Here is an 18,793-nt window from a genome sequence, read left to right on the forward strand (position 1 = left end):
GTTAATGCAAGATTTTGATTTTGAGATCCGTTATTGGAAAGGGTCCATGAATAATATTGCAGATGCGCTTAATCGGATTAGAGAGGTGAATACTTTGTCGTTCACCGAGATTTCTACTGACTTATTTCAGTCATTGAGAGGGCTTTGCAGGACTGATAGTTATTTTGGTCCATTTTGGCAGAAGATCCAGGACGGGAGCTCATTGATTGACCAAGACTCGGTGACTGAGCAGTCTACTATACAGGCTGCAGGAGGTCAGTGGATGATTCGGAATGGTTTACTATTCCGTAATGACAAAATTTGTGTACCACAGATCCCGGACATTAGGTCCAAGATTCTGAGGGAGTGTCACGACGCCCCTTCTGCTGGACACCCTGGGGTACACAGGACACTATCTTTAGTGAAACACACTTTTTATTGGCCGAAGATGAAAGGGTATGTAGAAGATTATGTTCTCAAGTGTCAGATTTGTCAGGCAAATAAAGCTGAACGCTTTAGACAGGCTGGGTTGTTGCATCCTTTGCAAATCCCAGGTAATAAGTGGGAAAGTATTTCCATGGATTTTATTACCGGATTGCCAAGAACACATCAAGGCCACGATTCTATTTGGGTTGTGGTAGATCGCTTGACAAAGATGGCTAGATTTTTACCGACCCGGAAGACTATTACAGCTACGCAATTAGCTCGGCAGTTTATTGAGCAATTGTTTAGACTGTACGGGTTACCGCAGGACATAGTCAGTGACAGGGACTCTAAGTTTACGAGTGACTTTTGGAAACTTGTTTTCGAGAAGTTGGAAACAACTTTGAATTTGAGTTCCTCTGATCATCCTCAATCTGATGGCCAGACTGAAAGAGTGAATCAAATTTTGGAAGATATGCTTCGAGCATATGTATCCAAAAGACAAAGTTCATGGGAGGATTATCTTCCTATGTTAGAATTTGCATATAACAGTACTAAGCATACGAGTACAGGATTTAGTCCTTTCATGCTTATGTATGGTTTTCAACCAAGATCACCTGTTACAGTAGGATTCTCAGGACTTCAGCATGATGCAGCACGTAATTTTTTGCAAGATATGCAGGAAATGTTACAAGTTGCAAAGGAATCTATTAGAAGTGCTCAAGACCGCGACAGGTTTTATTCTAATAGACATCGTTCACCTAGAGAGTTCTCTGAAGGAACGATGGTGTATTTGTGAGTTCCGAAAGATTCCGAGACTTTACGGACAGGTAGATCTCCGAAATTATCCCCTAGATACTGTGGACCATTTCGTGTTACACAACGGATTGGTTCAGTTGCATATGAATTGGATTTGCCTTCTCATGTGAAAGTTCATCCTGTATTTCATGTCAGTAGACTTAAGGAAGTACTGGGTGGAGCAGATCAGTTAGTTACTCCTCAAGAAATTATAGATGTCCAAGACATGACATTTGTTCCGCACGAACCTGAAAAGATTCTTGGCTTTCGTGAACGAAGATTGCGTCATACGCTTATCACGGAATACAAGATCAAGTGGAAGGATCGTGTTGAGGAGGACGCTACATGGGAGACATTGACTTCTCTTCAGAGAGATTACCCTGGCTTTTTAGTGAGCTCAGGAGTGAGCTCTTAGAGGAAGGGGAGTATGTCATGTGCACAATGGGTATCTACCATGTGCTATACGCATGCAAGACTAGTTTCGAGGCTTGGGGAAGCTTGGAACTAGGCAGGCTGATTGACGAGCTGAGTTAGGGAAATACTAACGGGCGGGCACCCAAGTATGGACGGGCGGGCGGCCAAGTGTGGACGCCCGATGACCGGCCAAGAGCCTATAAAAGGGTGGCCAAGGCTAGTTATTGTATTATAGAGAGTCTCGCGAGTTTGTGAGAGCTCTATGGTCTTGGAGCCTGGATCTAGTGCAGACGTGCACCTGCTTTATGCAGCCGAGGCCGGCAGAAGCAGTCTCGAGGCCTGCGAGGGCAGCTTCGTGGCGGTATGGGACGTCGCGAGGAGGAGATTGGTCGGTACGTCAACCTAGTTAGCTCAGCTCGTGGCTCGGTGGGGACAGCCAAGACTGTGGGCTTGCCCACGGCTGTCATGGTTGGGAGGTGAGTCAGGCCTGCACCCCCTTTGTTGTTTGTTGTTCGTTTGTTTGCAGGATTCGAGTTTCGAACCAAGATCGATCACGAGGGGATCCGTGGGGATTTGACAAGTGTGCCCAGGGACTCATCGAGCTCAGCTCTTTTTGCACGCTACAGCCTTGACACGGTTGGGAGAGACACGAGAGCGGGAGCGTCGCTTGAGACATAGCCTTGCTTCGCTCCAGCGTCTTCAGGAGCAGCTCCCTACATGTGAGTGGGTGGCGTCCCAGCTGAGCCAAGCACGCCAGGAGGTTAGAGAGGCAGAGGAGCAGAGACATGAGTTCTACTATCATCACCAGGCCTCTCAGTGGACGCAGCTTGGTGATAGAGTGACTGGGGAGTTTTTTGAGATCACCGGACCCCGCCATGCTCGAGCAGGAGTACGCCAACTCAGGAGGCAGGACGGATCGTTAGCCACTAAGCCCGGGGAGATTAGAGTCATTGCCACTGAGTTCTATAGAGACCTGCTTTCAGCGGAGCCAGCCACGGAGGCACGTGATGCTTGCAGACAGACTGTGTGGGCCCATGTGCAAAGGAGGGTCACAGATCGTATGCGCACAGTTTTGGGTGAGCCCCTTTCAAAGGATGAGCTTGTTGAGGCTTTGAGGGTCCTTCCGCGTCATAGTTGCCCTGGGGAGGACGGATTGACGCCTGCCTTTTTTATGCGCTATTGGGACCTTTTGGGGCCATGCCTCCGCAGGGGCTTTCAGTATGTTTTGGACACTGGGGTGATGCCACAGAGCTTTTCAGAGGGCTTGATCTTTCTTATCCCCAAGGGGGAGGGAGTGTCAGATGATATTCGGCATTGGAGGCCTATTACGATCCTCAATACTGTCTACAAGGTCCTAGCAAAGGCCTTGAGTTTGAGGATCCAGCCCTTCCTTGGGGAGTTGATTCATGCTACCCAGACAGGATTCGTCAAGCAGCGCAGTATCCTTGACAACATTTTCACCTTCTGGGAGGCGACGGCCCGAGCTAGACTTCTCGGTGAGGACTTGGTCGTGATGCTTCTCGATTTTGAGAAGGCATACGATAGAGTCGATTGGGGTTTCCTAGAGGGCACTATGCTTCGCCTGGGTTTTGAGCCAGACTGGATTCGAGGAGTGGCGGCTCTATATTCCACAGCTCGTAGCCAGGTGTTGATGGCAGGAGGACGGGGGCCGAGTTTTGAGTTGACCAGATTAGTCCGTCAGGGATGCCCTCTCGCCCCATTCCTTTTTCTCTTCTTTGCAGAGGCTATGAGCATGTATCTGACAGCAGAGGAGGTTGGTTTGAGAAGACTCCAGCTCCCAGTCCGGGGTGAGAACCTGCTCGATTCTGAGTTTGCTGATGACACGGGATTGTTTCTGCATGGCCAGGAGGCCAATCTACAGAGGGCAGAGCACTCGCTACAGGTTTTTGGTGTGGCTTCGGGAGCATTGATCAATTGGCGCAAGACAGTGGCTTTTTGGATCAGTAGTGCTCCCGCTCCGGCATGGAGCCTAGACCCGGGTTTTAGATGGATTCCTCCTGGCACAGCAGTGCGGTATCTGGGATGCCAGATTGGACTTGATTTGTCACCTGAGCAGCAGATTGCCCCGCTTCTTCTGAGCATTCGGAAGAAGCTTTTATATTGGAGTACAGCTCGGCTATCCTTGGCTGGGAGGGTGGTGGTGACAAATCAGGTGCTTTTAGCGACTATGTGGTACATCACGTCTTGCTGGATCTTCTCGAGCTCTTGCATCAGCCAGGTACAGAGGCTGATCAGGAACTTTCTTTGGTCTGGGCGGGATGGTTAGCCGGCCCGGGCTAAGGTTGCTTGGGTAGTTATTACTCTTTCACTGGCCCATGGGGGGCTTGGGCATTATAGATCCAGCTGATCAAAGTAGAGCCTTGTTGGGGAAGCTTATTGTTCGGGGACTGCTTCCAGGCGCTGACCCTTAGAAGGAGCTTCTATTTCAGCGGCTGCAGGCTAGAGCTCCCCCAGCAGGGGGCACTTGGGCACCAGAGATACGGTGGATCTTCATAGAGATGAGGAGGACAGGCCTTAGTAGAGGATGGGAGGACAGATTTGCCTTGAGCATCCTGCGAGCTTGGGAGCTGCTGAGACCGAGGCTTTCTCAGAGACCTCCCACTTGTGATGAGGAGCGGGCCAGACAGCCGCTCATCTGGAGTCTCGCGGTACGCATAGAGCAGGGTCATATGCTAGGTTCTCGGCCTCGTCTAGCCTGGGGACCATTGGCGGCAGGCCGAGCTATCCATGTGTGGGGTTGGTGGCTTTTCCTTCCTCCTTCACGCTTGGTACTGCCCTGCTGTACCCGCCTCCCTACGGCTGATGTACCAGCCTCCCTGTACGACTGCTGATCCGCCTCCCTGTACAGCTGTTGTACCCGCCTCCATGCCAAATACCTTAGAATTGAACAGACAATCAGAACAAGTACTAGGGCGAGAAAGTACAGTAATTGACTTACCTGTTAAGACAACTGGTTAGCTGCCTTTGGCTTGGGTCCTGCGTTTGACTTGGTACCCTTTTTCTTCGGGCACTCATTACGCATGTGTCCTTTTTCTTCGCAGATAAAACAACGTCCTTCCTTCTTGAGCTTCAAAGCCCTAAGGAGTCGTTTCTTCTTCGCTGGTGTCGAACTTGTATTCTTTGAAGGTTGGTCCGAAGACTTGCCTTCATTCGTGTTAGCCATAGGTGCGGAGAACTTTCTTTTATGCTTGTTCCCCAGCTCGGTAACGGGTTTCGATTTGGAAGAGACCATCGTATCATCATAGATACGAGCTGAATGAATGGCCTCGTCCAATGTTTTGCATTTGTTATTTTTAACCTGTAATCGGTACGAGTCGGGTAAACCAGCTACAAAAAATCCCAAAAGAGTAGTGGGATCCATCTTTGTAGCTTTCATCTGCAAGTCACGAAACTTCTGGAGGTAGACCTCATAAGTGAGGTGCTGCGAGGTCATGGTCAAAGCTGAAAACCGGGCAACAACATCGTAGTCATCCTCTTTCTTGAGGAATTCTTTCTTGAAAATGTCTTTGAATTGTTGGCTTAGGGTTCAGTTCCTTCCACCAAAGCAAAGCTTTGCCGGACAGGAAACCTGCTGCTAACTGTATCTTCTTTCCATCATCGTATGGATGAAACTGAAAGTGAACGTGCCACTTGTGTAGCCAAGTGTCCACGATCTCCTTGGTTCTCTGCTTTTGCTCGCCCCCGAACGGTTCCGGAGTAATATTGGGGCCTAAAGCAGAAGCCAAGGTATCCATTCCCGAGAAAGTAGAGAGGGTAGTGGTCAAGAGAGCGATGGAGTTCTGCAAAGCCTGCATTTGGGCTGCGATTTGTGCCTGACGTTCCGTCGAAGAAGCTTCGAGAGCTACTTTGAACTCTTGGAAATCTGATTTTGACACAAACTCGTCAAAAAGATCGGCATCAGTGCCTTCCGTAGCCGGCAAGCCTTCGCCTTCCACGAGGGGCTCCAACTCTGATTCTTGGGTCGACATCGTGAAGAGGTTACGCGGAGAGAAAAGTCGATCTTTGCACAATGAAAGTGCGAGCGAACTCGAGAGCTTGAGAGCTCGAAAACTTGAGAACTTGAGAACTCGAGAACTTGAGAACTCGAGAAGTCGAGAGATGTGTGGCAAGAAGCCCACGTGAGGGGGTTTATAAAGGTTTCCCAAAAGCCAAAAAAAACTCGAAAAGCTAGGCTTAGCTTTTGCTTTAGCTTTTGTGTTTTTTTTTTTCGTGAATAAATATATATATATATTTTTTTGTGTTTTTGCACTAGATCCAGGCTCCAAGACCATAGAGCTCTCACAAACTCGCGAGACTCTCTATAATACAATAACTAACCTTGGCCACCCTTTTATAGGCTCTTGGCCGGTCATCGAGCGTCCACACTTGGCCGCTCGCCCGTCCATACTTGGGTGCCCGTCCGTTAGTATTTCCCTAACTCAGCTCGTCAATCAGCCTGCCTAGTTCCAAGCTTCCCCAAGCCTCGAAACTAGTCTTGCATGCGTATAGCACACGGTAGATACCCACTGTGCACATGACAACACTGGCCTGCTGCATCCTGGTCAGAGCACTGACTATCATGCCAGATCCTCTCAATGTCCTCAGCGAGGCTAGGATCTGTAAGTATCCTCTCTGGGATACTCAACTGCAAGCTGGTCTCCCGTGTCCTCTCCTCAAGTGTCAAAATAACTGGCGCATGGTCTGAAAAAGAGGTGCCAACGAGAATGCCAACGGAGCCACCACGCTCCCCGAACCTGTCGCCCACATAGAAGCGATCAATCCATGATAGATTAGTCCCTCCCTGTCGGCGATCCGACCAAGAAAAACTAAGACTGTCCTGAGAGCGGGAGAAAGCCTCATGTTGCCATGCATCAGTGATCCGCAGTGTCATACAAAATCGCTCCCAAGCTGCAAGCTCCATGCCGTGCACTGTAACATGACTGCCTCCCACCCTATCGGCCGGGTCCTCAAGCATGTTGAAGTCTCCCCCGACACACGAATGTGCAGCCTCGGGCAATGCATCTGTAACAAGGGTCCAGAACTCTGCTCTGGCACTAGCATGGTTGGGCGCATAGACATTGAGCACACCAAAGTGCTCATCGTGCATCCTCAGAATAACATACTGTGCTCTACTAGGCACATTGACCCCGCGATCCACAATGGCATGCTGCCATACATCCGCAATGACCATACATACTCCTCCCTGCCCACCCAAGGGGCCAAAACCTGCAGACCAAAATGTGTCCCATCTACCAGGCATCACCGAACCATATCTCCGAATCCTGCTCTCACTCAAATGGTGCTCCTGCATCATCAGAATATCAATAGTGCCCCCAACCAGGCATCTCTGAAGTTCGTGCCTCAAGCTACCACGATAACGTACATAGTGTGCGTCGCCAAGGCCCTGTACATTCCATGAGATGATCCTCATGGATGACCTGCTGAGGTGGAGGCTGTCTCAGCCATACGGCGGGCCTTCGCAAGCGGCTTGGATGGAGAGTAGTCCCCATTTGAGCGACTACGAATCTGCCCACTCGGTGTGCTGCAAGAGTCTCGGACCAGGCGCAAGTGGCTGTGTCCCATGGTGACTGCCTCCAGCTCAGAGAGAGAAACCTCATGTATGCATACATAGCCAAGGTCTCGTGCTAGGTCTGCCACTATGCGAACCACCAAATGTCGGATATCGTAGTCATCCGCACTCCCGGTATCAAAGAAATGTGCCAACTCCCAGAGTCGGCCTATCACGTCTGTCATCTCTAGATCGCTCACATGGTGAGAAAACTCAACTGCCTGAGTCTTCAAAATACTAAGAGCGAGATCCAGAGTCCACTCCCGGTCACTAGTGCCGCAGAGAGGGAAGGAGAAAGGCCACCGCTGAATCAAGTGCCTCCTCCCCTCGGGCCGGAGGTATCACCACATGAACTCTGATGGGTGCTGGCTCATGGGGGCCCTCCGCTCCAAAAAGGCGTGTGAAGGAGTAGTCGAAAGCCTCCGAGCGCTGTCTAGTGTCGAGACTACTCAGCCGACTGCGGATAGAGGATATCCGTGAAGCACGAATCGGCATGGTAGGTCTCCTCTGCGGTGCTCGAGCAAGGTCGGTGCTCAGTGCCCGCTGGACTGCAGGTGAGCGCCAGGGTACTGCCAGTGCCTCAAGGGCAGGCCTTGGCCAGGTGGCCGACCTGCCTGCATATAAAACACTGGTTCGGGAGCCCCGAAAACTCCACTCTCTGATCGATCCATCCCCCCCCCTATCCTAGGTAACTGAATGACCTTCGGAAGGGAGGAGATGTCAGGAACCAAAACTCTTACCGAAGGCAGGCCAGCTGCTCTAGCCACCACTGAAGCTACTGTGGGGCCAGTCTCAAGCACCGAGCCCACCAATGATCCTATCCTAGAAAGGAGCGGAAGGTACTCGCGGCGGAGTCCAGGAAAGCAAACTGTGACATGGAATAGGTGCTCTCCCTGCTCGGCTGCTGCTGGGTCGAAACCATGCTGCCAAGGTCTGAAGAAGGCCCGAGCGCCCCTAATGTCAAGGGGACTCATGGCTAGGACCTGGGCCACGCTTTGGGCTGTCTCGAACTCAATCTGGTAGTGTCCGCGGCCCAGTAATTGAACGTCTAGGATCTTGCCCACATCTGCAAGAAGGCGGGCCTGGAGAAGATCCCGGATCTCCCCTCTGCTGGGGCGAGTGCCAACTATACGGCAGACGGTGGAATGTGCCTGGAGGCGTTCCACCTCTGCGGCGAGGCTCGCTTCCTCTTCTGGCGAAAGAGAAAGCCTGATGGGGGTATCCTCAGGGGCGGGCGAGGGGGCTGCGGAAGAGTCCCTCTGAGGTGGGGCGGGAGGAACCTCCATCAGAGTCTGAAGCTGAGTCCAGGGCGAAGCGAAAAACGGAGGGTCCTGCAAGAGCCGAGCTGCACAAAAAAGGCGGAGCGGGGAGGGGAAGAGGGGGAAGGGCGGAAGACAGAGGGGGAGGGGTGGAAGACAGAGGGGGAGGGGCGGAAGACAGAGGGGGGCGGAAATAACAGAGGGGGAGGGGTGGAAGGCAGAGGCGGAGAAAAAAGGGGGGGGGGGCAGCGGGGAACGAAAGGGGTGGGGGCAGAGAAAGCGCGAAAGGGGGGGGAGGGCAGGGGCAGGCAGGGGGGCGGGACACGGAGGAAGGGGGGGGAGCGGGGGGTGCGAAGGAGACGGGGCAGGCGGGCAGGGGGCGACGGGTGCAAAAGGGAGGGCGGGGGGCGCGAGAAGCATAGGGGCGCGGAGGGGGGGGTGCGAGCAAGCGGGGAGAGGCAGTCACGAGGGTGGGGAGGAGCAGGCGGCAGCTCGAGCAAGGGGGGTGCGAAAGCTTCAGCGAGCACGATCGTGTCCTCGATTGGTTAGATTCTACAAGTGGAAGCTACTTCTCCCATGCAGTCTTTTGATTTGCCACATAACACTTCAACAAATCCAATACGGCTGAATTTGCAGCTTCACTTTGGCCATCCGTTTGGGGATGATAAGCTGATGAAAACTCAAGTTTAGTGCCCATATTATCAAATAAAGCCCTCTAGAAGAGGCTCGTAGTCCTGGGATCTCTATCCCCAACAATGGACTTAGGCATACCATGATGCTTGAAGATGTTAGGAAGAAAAAGCTTCACCATATGATCAACTTTAATGGTTTTCTTGACGGGCAAAAAGTGACCTTGCTTGCTAAACTTGTCCACAATGGTCCAAACAGCATCATTCCCATGCTGGGATCTAGGCAAGTCCATAATAAAGTCCATAGTAATACTTTCCCATGGCTGGGAGGGAATAGGCAATGGCTGAAGCAAACCTGGAGGCTTTTGCTTGTCAAATTTCACCTTTTGGCAAGGAAGACATGCACGTACATATGCCTCAATGTCTTTACGCATGCTTGGCCAAAAGAAATATCTCTCAATCATGCGTGTAGTAGGCATGATACCTCTATGACTAGCATAAGGTGCGTGACATTCCTCCATAACCTTTGGACGCATATCCTTTACCACACATAAGCAGTTATCCTTCATAAGATGACCGTCTTTGATCACATAAGAGGCATGTGAGTGACCAGCCATCAATTCAGTCCATATATGGCAAAAATCAGCATCCAAATGATACAAATCTGGCATGGTTCTCATGAGAGGCCACTGAAACTGCAGCCACATAAGGCCTCTTGGATAATGCATCTGCCACCACATTTTTCTTTCCCGTAGTATGTACAATCTGAAAATGAAACATGGAAAGAAAGTTTGCCATTCTCATCTGCTTCTCCGAAAGCTTTGTTTGAGATAGAAAGTATCTCAAGCTTTGATGATCTGTCTTGACTACAAATTCAGCCCCAAGAAGACAATGTTTCCATATCTTTAAGGCATGAATTACAGCCAAGAGCTCTTTCTCATAGATATCCATATGAAGCTCGGCAACATGCAATCGACGGCTCTCATATGCAACTGTATGACCTTCTTGATTTAGGACAGCTCCTATACAATCGCCACAAGCATCACATTCCACTATGAATGACCTTTGCAAGTTGGGAACAATCAATACGGGTCCACATATGATAACATTCTTGAGCTGCAAGAAGGCATCCTGCTCCTTTGGGGTCCATTTAAAAGTGGCTTTCTTCTTCGTGAGATCATGTAGAGGAGTGGCAATCAAGCAAAATGCCTTATGAAGTGCTTGTAATATGAACATAACCCCAGAAAACTACGTACTTGATGTACATTTTGCAACCTTGGTCAATTCCGAATGGTTTCAATCTTGGTAGGATCCATTCTTACTCCATCCTTGGATACAATGTGACCCAAATAGTGTATCTCTGAAAGAAAGAACTCACTTTTCTTGGCATTAATGAAGAGTTTATGGTTCCGCGACTCTTCAAACACTGTGGCCAAATGAGTCCTATGCTCCTGCTCATTCTTGGAGAAAACCAAGATGTCATCAAAGAATACACCTGTGAATTTTCGATGGGGTCGGAATATCCTATCCATCATACGATTGAATGTGGCTGGGGCATTGGTGAGACCAAAAGGCATCACTAAAAATTCATACAATCCAAAAGCTGTCCTGAATGCAGTTTTGTGGACATCCTGTGGCACCACTCGTATCTGGTGATAACCACTCTTCAAATCAATACGGTTGAAACAAGCCAAGCCATCAAGCTTATCCAAAATGTCATCAATACGCGGGATTGGAAATCTATTCTTGATGGTAAGCTTATTTAGAGCTTTATAATCCACACACATGCGGAATGACCCATCTTTCTTTTGAACAAGAAGCACGGGAGAGCAATAAGGTGAGGAACTTGGCTGAACCAAACCTTTCTCCAAAAGCTCATTAACTTGCTTCATGATCTCTTCTTGTTGTGCGGTACTCACACGATATGCAGGTTTGTTAGGTGGAGAACTACCTGGCATAAGATCTATGTAATGATCCTCGGGCCTTTGAGGAGGTAATGCTCCTGGCAATGCATCAGCAAAACAATCTTTGTATGCATGAAGAAAATTCAGCCTATCCTGAGTCAAAACATCCACATTTTCATGACTTGGTTCAATGCTATCATGAACAAAAACCAAGCATGCAGAAAGACTCTTTTTCATTGCTTTATTAATCTGGATGTGAGATACAACTGGGATGGAATCCCCTTTCTTGCCAACATCAATAACATGCATGCGGCCTCTATGCATAAAGGAAATCTTGTTTGTCTTGTACTCTTTGGGAGGCTCATGCCTATGATGCCATGGCTTGCCAAGCAATACATTGCATCCATTAAGTGGGGCAACCAAGAAATGCTCATGATCAAGATAACCCTGAATATGTATGCGCAACTTCCCAATAAGTGGGGTAACCTGCACCTCTTTACCAACAAAAGCAGCTTCTGCTTCAATTTGAGGCCCCATGTCCTCGACCTCAATACCCAAGGCGGCTGCCATCTGAATAGAGATGAAGTTATCTATTGCACAATCATCAAACATAAATAGAGCGGGCTGATCCTTGATTTGACCCCATGCTTTGCATACCATCCTCTCTTTTCCATCATGCTTTGTGTTTCCCTACACATCGGGAAGTGCATGCACATTTGCCTTGGGTTGCTTATCCTCATGCTTTGGTTTGCGGTTGGAGCATTGTCTAAACATATGCTCTTTGTTGCCACAAGAAAAGCATTTCCCCTCCTTTGCATATTGCTCCCTTTGCTCGGGGGTCAAGCCAAATTTGTTCTTCTTTGGCCCATGATCCTTGGATGAGGTATTTTCAGCTTTACCTCCCTTCTGGACATCTCGGAAGCTCTTTTTAGGTGGCTGTCCACCTTTTTGCAGGTTTGGGACAGCCTTCTCTTTGCCCTTAGAACCCCCTTGATCTTGCTTAATTTTGAGCACCAACTGCTCCGTAGCAAGAGCAGAGGCTATAAGCAGTTTTGCAGAGCGTGTTTCGGGTGCAATTCAATGCCCGAACGATAAGTTGGTTGTAATCCGGAGCGAAACTTCCTCTTTCTTTCATCCTCGGAGAGTTGCATAAAGGGAGTTGCCTCAAGCAACACTTTCCAAAACTTATTGACATACTGTTGCACACTTTCATTATCTTTTTGCTTAAGTCTATCCCACTTTTGGGTGAGTTTGCTCTGCATTAGGAGGCAAGAATTGGGTATTTTTAGCGTTGTGTAGCCTGGTTTGAGAATGAGGCAGGATGCAAAATTCATACTATTCGCATAGATAGAGGAGGTGAATACATGTCAAATGTATTCAAGGACTACTTGCATAAAAAGGGGATTAAGCATCAGTGTATGGTGCCATACACACCTCAACAAAATGGTGTTGCCGAATGCAAGAATAGATCTTTGATGGAAACAACTAGATGCATGTTCAAAGGTTAAGGTTTGCCACACAAATATTGGCTTGAGGCAATCTTGTGTGCAACACGTGCTTAACAGGTGCCCTACAAAAGCCTTGAACACAATCACACCGTATGAAGCTTGGTACAATAAGAAGCCAAGAGTGAACTATTTGCGTGTGTTTGGTACAATAAGAAGCCCATGGGAACTTGTTGAGTTACCTCCTCGGGTCTACAAAGTCAAGTGGAACCTAGATGGATCTATTGACAGATTCAAAGCAAGGCTAGTTGCTAAAGGATATTCTCAAGAGAAGGGAATAAACTATGAAGAGGCTTTTGCCCCTATGTCAAAGATGACTAACAGTCACTGCATTGGCAGCACATCATGGATGGAGTATGTATCAATTGGATATCAAGACGGCATTCTTGAATGGTGATCTTTTGGAAGAGGTCTAAGTGTGTCAGCCTCTTGGTTTTGTGGTTGCAGGCCATGAACACAAAGTATGCCTTTTAAAGAAAGCACTTTATGGACTTAAGTAGGCACTAAGAGTATGGCATGCAAAGACATATGCACATTTGATCAGCCATGGGTTCGATAATAGTCCAATTCGAAAGTACTCTGTATGTGCACATTGATGGTGCAAACATAGTGGTCATCATACTCTATGTTGATGACATAACCTTGATAGGGAGTAATCAGGAGAAAATTTTCAGATTGTAAAGCTGAAATACACAAAGCTTTTAAGGTATCAGATCTTGGCCAGTTGCACTTCTACTTGGGTATTTAGTTTATGCAGACAGATGGTGGCATTATAATGTCTCACTCTAAATATGTAAAAGGGCTTTTAAAGAGGTTTTGCATGGAAGATTGCAAACTTTTCTCTACTCCAGTTGAGACTGGTATGAGGCTTAGTAGCCATGATGCAGGTGAGCCTTTTGATGCTACTATTTACAGCCAGGCTGTTGGATGCCTCATATACTTATACAACACATGGCTAGATATTTCTTAATGGTGTATCCCTGTTGAGTAGGTTTATGCACAGCCTAGGGATTAAGCATTGGCAAGCTATAAAGATACCTCCAAGGCACTAAGTCTTATGGGATGTTCTATGCCAAGGGGGGCGATTTTCAGCTTTATGCTTACAATGATTTAGATTGGGCTGGAGACTATGATACTAGATGGTCCACGAGTGGATTTTGTTTCTTGCTAGGCAATTTTTCCATATCTTTGCTTAGCAAAAAGTAAGATAGTCAGAGTGCTATGAATATGGCAAGGAATCCAGTTTTTCATGCACGGACCAAGCTCATAGAGGCTCATTATCATTACATACGGGAGAGGCTTCATGCAGGGGATATTAGTCTTATCTATTGTCCATCACAGGACAATGTGGTAGATCTCTTCACCAAGGCGCTTCCTCAAGAGAAGTTCGAAGCTTTCCATAAAGCCTTGGGCTTGATTCCATTTGGGGATTGATCTACTCTAAACATGTATATTTCCACTACGGGGGGATTTGTAGGAGATGCACATTAGTAGTGGACATATGGGGTTAAATAAGTGCTAGGCACACTAATGTTTTTATGCACTTATAGTTGGTTTATAACCTTAGTCTCACTTACACATTTATAGGGACACTTGGCACTTTCTGGTTTGACCCCATTTGGGCCTATGTACTTTGTAAGTTCTTTACTTTGGCTAAGCAATCTCTCACGACCTCTGCGTGAGTCTTCTTCCACTGCCAACCTTTGAGTGTATGCAGTCGATTATTGTGTTCTTTTCGTGTGTCTACAAGCTTTCCATTTTGCTCTCATCTTCTTGCCCTGCACCAACAAGAGAGAGATGTTGTGAAGTAAGTTTGTTAAGGTTTTACCATTTTTGTGATGTGGATGAAATGTGGAGCTTCAGGTGGAAACAAATTCGTGTGTCTTGTCGCCAGCCTTTTGGCACCGAGGAACAGAAGACATGCATTGGGCTTTCAAGGCTCAGTTTTAAGCTTTGCAAAACATCAGCAGAAGTTGCAGCCAAGGCTGCAGAAGCCCATCTGGAAAAGAACCTGAAGACTGGCTTGGCTAAAATGTTTCCAAAGGGCTCGTCTGATGATGGGCATAAAATAGTTTCGCAGGTGACGGAACCATCAAGGCTTATGCTGACACCAAAGGTGAAGCAAGAGGTCGGGCCAACAACGAGAGGCGGTGATGCTGGGAGTCCTCTGATTGCTTGTGGTAAACGGAGGCTTCCAAATTGGCAGTCTCCAAGCAAGCAAGTGAAGAAGAAGATTGGTGGCAAAGAAGTGGATGCTGGTCATGAGGAAATCTCAAGTGAAGAAGGGGACAAGATCACTGATACCGATATGCTGTATTCAAGTGAACCGAAAGGTGGAGGACAGATGTTGGCAGCATCAGGTGAAAGAAGTGCTGAAGGCTCTCACAAAAAAAAGACAACGGCCAAAGCCAACCGGTCAGAAAGGGAAGATCCAGTCACACCAATTCAAAAATCGACTAGAAAGTGTACTTCTGTGCTTTCCGCACTCTCCACACCATCTAACCCAGATAGCCATCAAAACAATGAGGCTTCCAAGAGTGCTCACGCAAAGGTATTGTCCGCGCGAAGCAAGAAAATTCCGGAACCATGTAGAGGCAAAGGTAGTCAAGGGGCAGGTTCACATCTGTCTTCCAAGGATGCACAGTCAAGACAGACCAGCATCAATCCTCAAACACCAGATCAGCTTCAGTCTTCAAGGGAAGTGCAGTCAAGACAAGTGGATTCTCAGGTTATAAGAGGATCCGGAAAAAAACATGAGATGCAACCAAAGTCACCTCCTAATGAAAGACCATCACAAGGCAATATGGGAGTGCATGAGTCAAGACAGACTAACCAAGCCTCACCATCTTTTTCAAAGTTTCTGGTACGCATGGCAACACCTCTTGGCACCATGGCCCACATTAGCTTTGTATCTGTATATTCTACTGAAGAAAGCTCGTCTTTTCTACTTTCGCACTTTTCAATTATGTACTTTTTTGCTACAGGATGGGGTTGTCTTTGCAATATCTGGCCTAGTCAATCCCGAACGTGCAGATATTCGGGACAAGGCGCTGCAGATGGGTGGGCAGTATCGCCCAGATTGGAGCTCTGATTGTACGCTTCTTGTTTGCGCATTTGCCAATACTCCCAAGTTCAACCAAGTCAAGAATGACAATGGCACCATTGTTTCAAAGGTATGTATGTGGTTTAAACCTTTTCAAAGTTGAATGTTGGGCTTTGCACAGTTTAACGACATGCATGCAGGTGTGCCCGGTTGTGTGTACGTGCACACACGCATGCATCTCTGATGTTTTTTTCCTGTGTAGTCTTTCAGGTTTGGATTTTGGAGTGCCATCAACGAAAGGAGCTGGTGGAAATCAATAAATACCTGATGCATGCTGGAAAGCCATGGAGACAAGTTGGGACGTCTGTCACTGATGGTGCGATTATGAACATTAACTTCTTCATATTTGCATTGGTTTCAACTGGTAAGAGTTGGTAAAAGTTTAACTTTGCCTTGTCAATCTCCTACAGAACCCAATGACGATGTGCCTGATCAAAACTTGTCGCCAAGTGGCCTTGGACCTGACAAGTCTAAGATGACACTGGCGAGTATTTTGGAGGTTCAGCAATGGGTTTGTGAAGATTTAGCCTCAAGCACTGCGTGGCTCCAACAGCAAGAAAATCAGGCAACTGTTATTTTATTTTCTGCTGCTTTAGTTATTATCTTGCCATATGCTTGAATCTTATGGATGTTGTTTGAATGTGCGTAGCCAAAAGCAGAGGAGCTAAAGTCAGTTGCCATTCAAGGCATCCAACTCTGTTTAGATGACACAATAGAGTGCCTAAAAAAGAAACAGGTATAATACAGAGGCATGCGATGCTTATCTTTTCTTCACTACATATATGCATAAAGTGTGAGTTTTTCAAAGCTCCTGCAGCAGATCCACCTCTCCAATCTTGATGAGACTATTTTGAAAGAGCGGGTCACCGCTAGACGGGGCATTTGGCAAAGCAGTGTCCTTAGTGACGGAGTTGTGCAGCTATGAGCCTTTAGTCCAGGATGACCCTCAGAGCGCTCTCCCCCTGCCATCCGCACCCCCCAACACCACCACCACCCCCCCCCCCCCCCCCCCCGCCCCCCCCCACATCCCTTAGGATGAATCACATCTGTGGGCTTTGTAAGGCCCTGCTTGTGACCATGCAGTCCACCCTCGTATGGGGCCATCCTACGGGTCTTCAAATCCTCAGGGGGCAGCCGAGGCTAAAGATATGAGTTATCTGTAGCCCAGCTGACGTGTCTTCTTCTCCTAATCCACGTTCTCTCCCTATTTGGCATCATGGTGTGCGAAGTGCTTCAGTAGTTTCACTGTGCTTTGGGGATAGCCAGATGCTTGACTAGAGCACCTTGCTTAGAGGGTTTAAGGAGTTGGACGGGTCTCACGCACACAAACATGACACCACATTCTCAACGAGAGGCTGTGTGACCGCTGAGTGCTTATACCTGTTGGGTGGGATCTATCAACATGCTGGTCACTCGTGAACAGACAGGGTGGTGTCACTGAGACTTCTCTCTTAGGTGGTGTGAGCAGACATTGAGAGAACCTCGTTGAATTTTGTGAAGCCTCTCAGGTTCTGGAACTGCTCTGATATATAACATCCACTCACCTGCTCCAGTTTGAGCTAGATAATAGTCACAATTCTTGTAAGTACCATTCCTCGTCAGACAACACCCAGGCTATGCACACAGCGGCTGTAACATTCATTAAGAAACACCTGTGCGTAAATTCCAGAATGGATGATTGTAGTTGGAGCCACCCCACCAAGCACTCATGAGAATAGCGTGTTTTGTAAAAAGTAAGGCTCAATATATGCTGAGATATAATTATTACGACTTTATTTTCTTTCAGAGTATCAAAACCATTTTGGAAAGCTGGGATTTTGTGCCCCGGGCAGTGCGAGAACTAGCGGGAAGGGAAGAAAGAGCAGAGAATGCAAGAAAGCCGAGCAATGGTCCGGACTTGCTTTGTGAAGCTGAGAGGCTGAAATGGGTTTATTCAACTGAATTGAAAAAATTGACAGAGATAGAAGAGTTGACCTCTCATCTGGCAGGGGAACATGGAAAGCAGGCACATGTAGATGAGGAGGATGGTGATGCCACGGATGTCATGTCCAACGACATGTCAAGTGATATGCTGGATATGGAAAGTGATGGGACGGAAGTTCTCGAAGAGGATGACATAAAAGTGGCCGAGGAAACCATCAGCAAATTGCTTGCAGGTTAGTTAATAATGCGAGAAGAGATATTTGCCTCATAGTTTGGCCTGTTTAAAGAGAATACAGTGCTTACAAACACACCACCCAGCCCCCCTCTTCCTTTGTTTTCCCTTCAGGGCGGCTTTGTACAGACAAGAGCACTTTTTTGCTACTAAGCGAAAGAAAACAGGGATAAAATTTGAGCCTGTCTAGAGGAAAGCAGTGGTGTTAAAGATATAGTGGCCTTAGTAACTCTTTTGAGAGGCTTGTCATTCTGAATCAACGTTTATTCAGTTAAGTTATAATATCTAAAAAGCCATTTTCTTTAAATAAAACAAGGTGCAGTGGAGGATGTTTAAAAGGCATGCAAACTCTCTCTCATCCCAATTTGATGTTTAAAAGACATGCAAACCCAAACTCTCTCTCTCTCTCTCTCTCTCACACACACACACACACACACACACACATCCCAATTTGATGTCTTGTTAATATTGCTTTAACATTTAAAATTAAGGCTTAAAAGCTATCATAATTGGCCATCATGATGTGAATTTATCGTTAGGTATAGGATTGGCCATCATGATGTCAATTTATCCTTAGGTAACAATGGCCTAAGGATAAATTCATATCATGATGGTAAATGATGATAGTCTTTAAGGCCTAATTTTAACCCTTGAAACTTATAAAGCGTTGTTAACAAGACATCAAGTTGGGATGTGTGTGTGGTGTGTGTGTGTGAGAGAGAGAGAGAGAGAGAGAGAGAGAGAGATCACTCTATTTGGAACCCTAAAACTTTGGAAAAATAAAGAAAATGCAAGTATGTAAACCAAGGGTATTGGTGTGATAAAACAGTAAGAAGCCTGATTGGTCAGTAGTTGACTTTCTACTTAAAAATGTTTTTGTTTGTAGTTGGTGAAGTGTTGATATTGAACACTAAATCTCACATTTTGTCCTCATTTGAGCTTAGAATCGGCTAGAGTTGGTTTACCAAAGTAAGATGGCACATTCATGATATCTTGGGGTATTCTATTAGTCATCAAGTGAGTACTTAAAATCAATGTTAAAGTCAAGAGCTAAC

At 47.3% G+C, this 18,793-nt stretch overlaps 1 protein-coding gene across 1 annotated transcript in view; it reads left to right on the plus strand.

The window, feature by feature from the left end:
* ATXRCC1 (BRCT domain-containing DNA repair protein) overlaps positions 1-18,050 on the plus strand; it is a 33,370-nt gene extending 15,320 nt beyond the window's left edge. Inside the window, exons 2-7 of the mRNA XM_086823185.1 lie at positions 14,344-15,343; positions 15,465-15,653; positions 15,794-15,899; positions 15,994-16,148; positions 16,233-16,319; positions 17,370-18,050. Of these exons, the coding sequence (XP_086679311.1) occupies positions 14,344-15,343; positions 15,465-15,653; positions 15,794-15,899; positions 15,994-16,148; positions 16,233-16,319; positions 17,370-17,744 (1,912 nt within the window). The 3' untranslated portion in view covers positions 17,745-18,050. The remainder of the gene's footprint in view (positions 1-14,343; positions 15,344-15,464; positions 15,654-15,793; positions 15,900-15,993; positions 16,149-16,232; positions 16,320-17,369) is intronic.
* The last annotated feature ends 743 nt before the right edge of the window (positions 18,051-18,793 follow it).

The sequence above is a fragment of the Cibotium barometz genome, chromosome 29 (genome assembly GCF_041138505.1).
Source record: "Cibotium barometz isolate CiBa-2024 chromosome 29, ASM4113850v1, whole genome shotgun sequence".
Taxonomy (NCBI): Eukaryota; Viridiplantae; Streptophyta; class Polypodiopsida; order Cyatheales; family Cibotiaceae; genus Cibotium; species Cibotium barometz.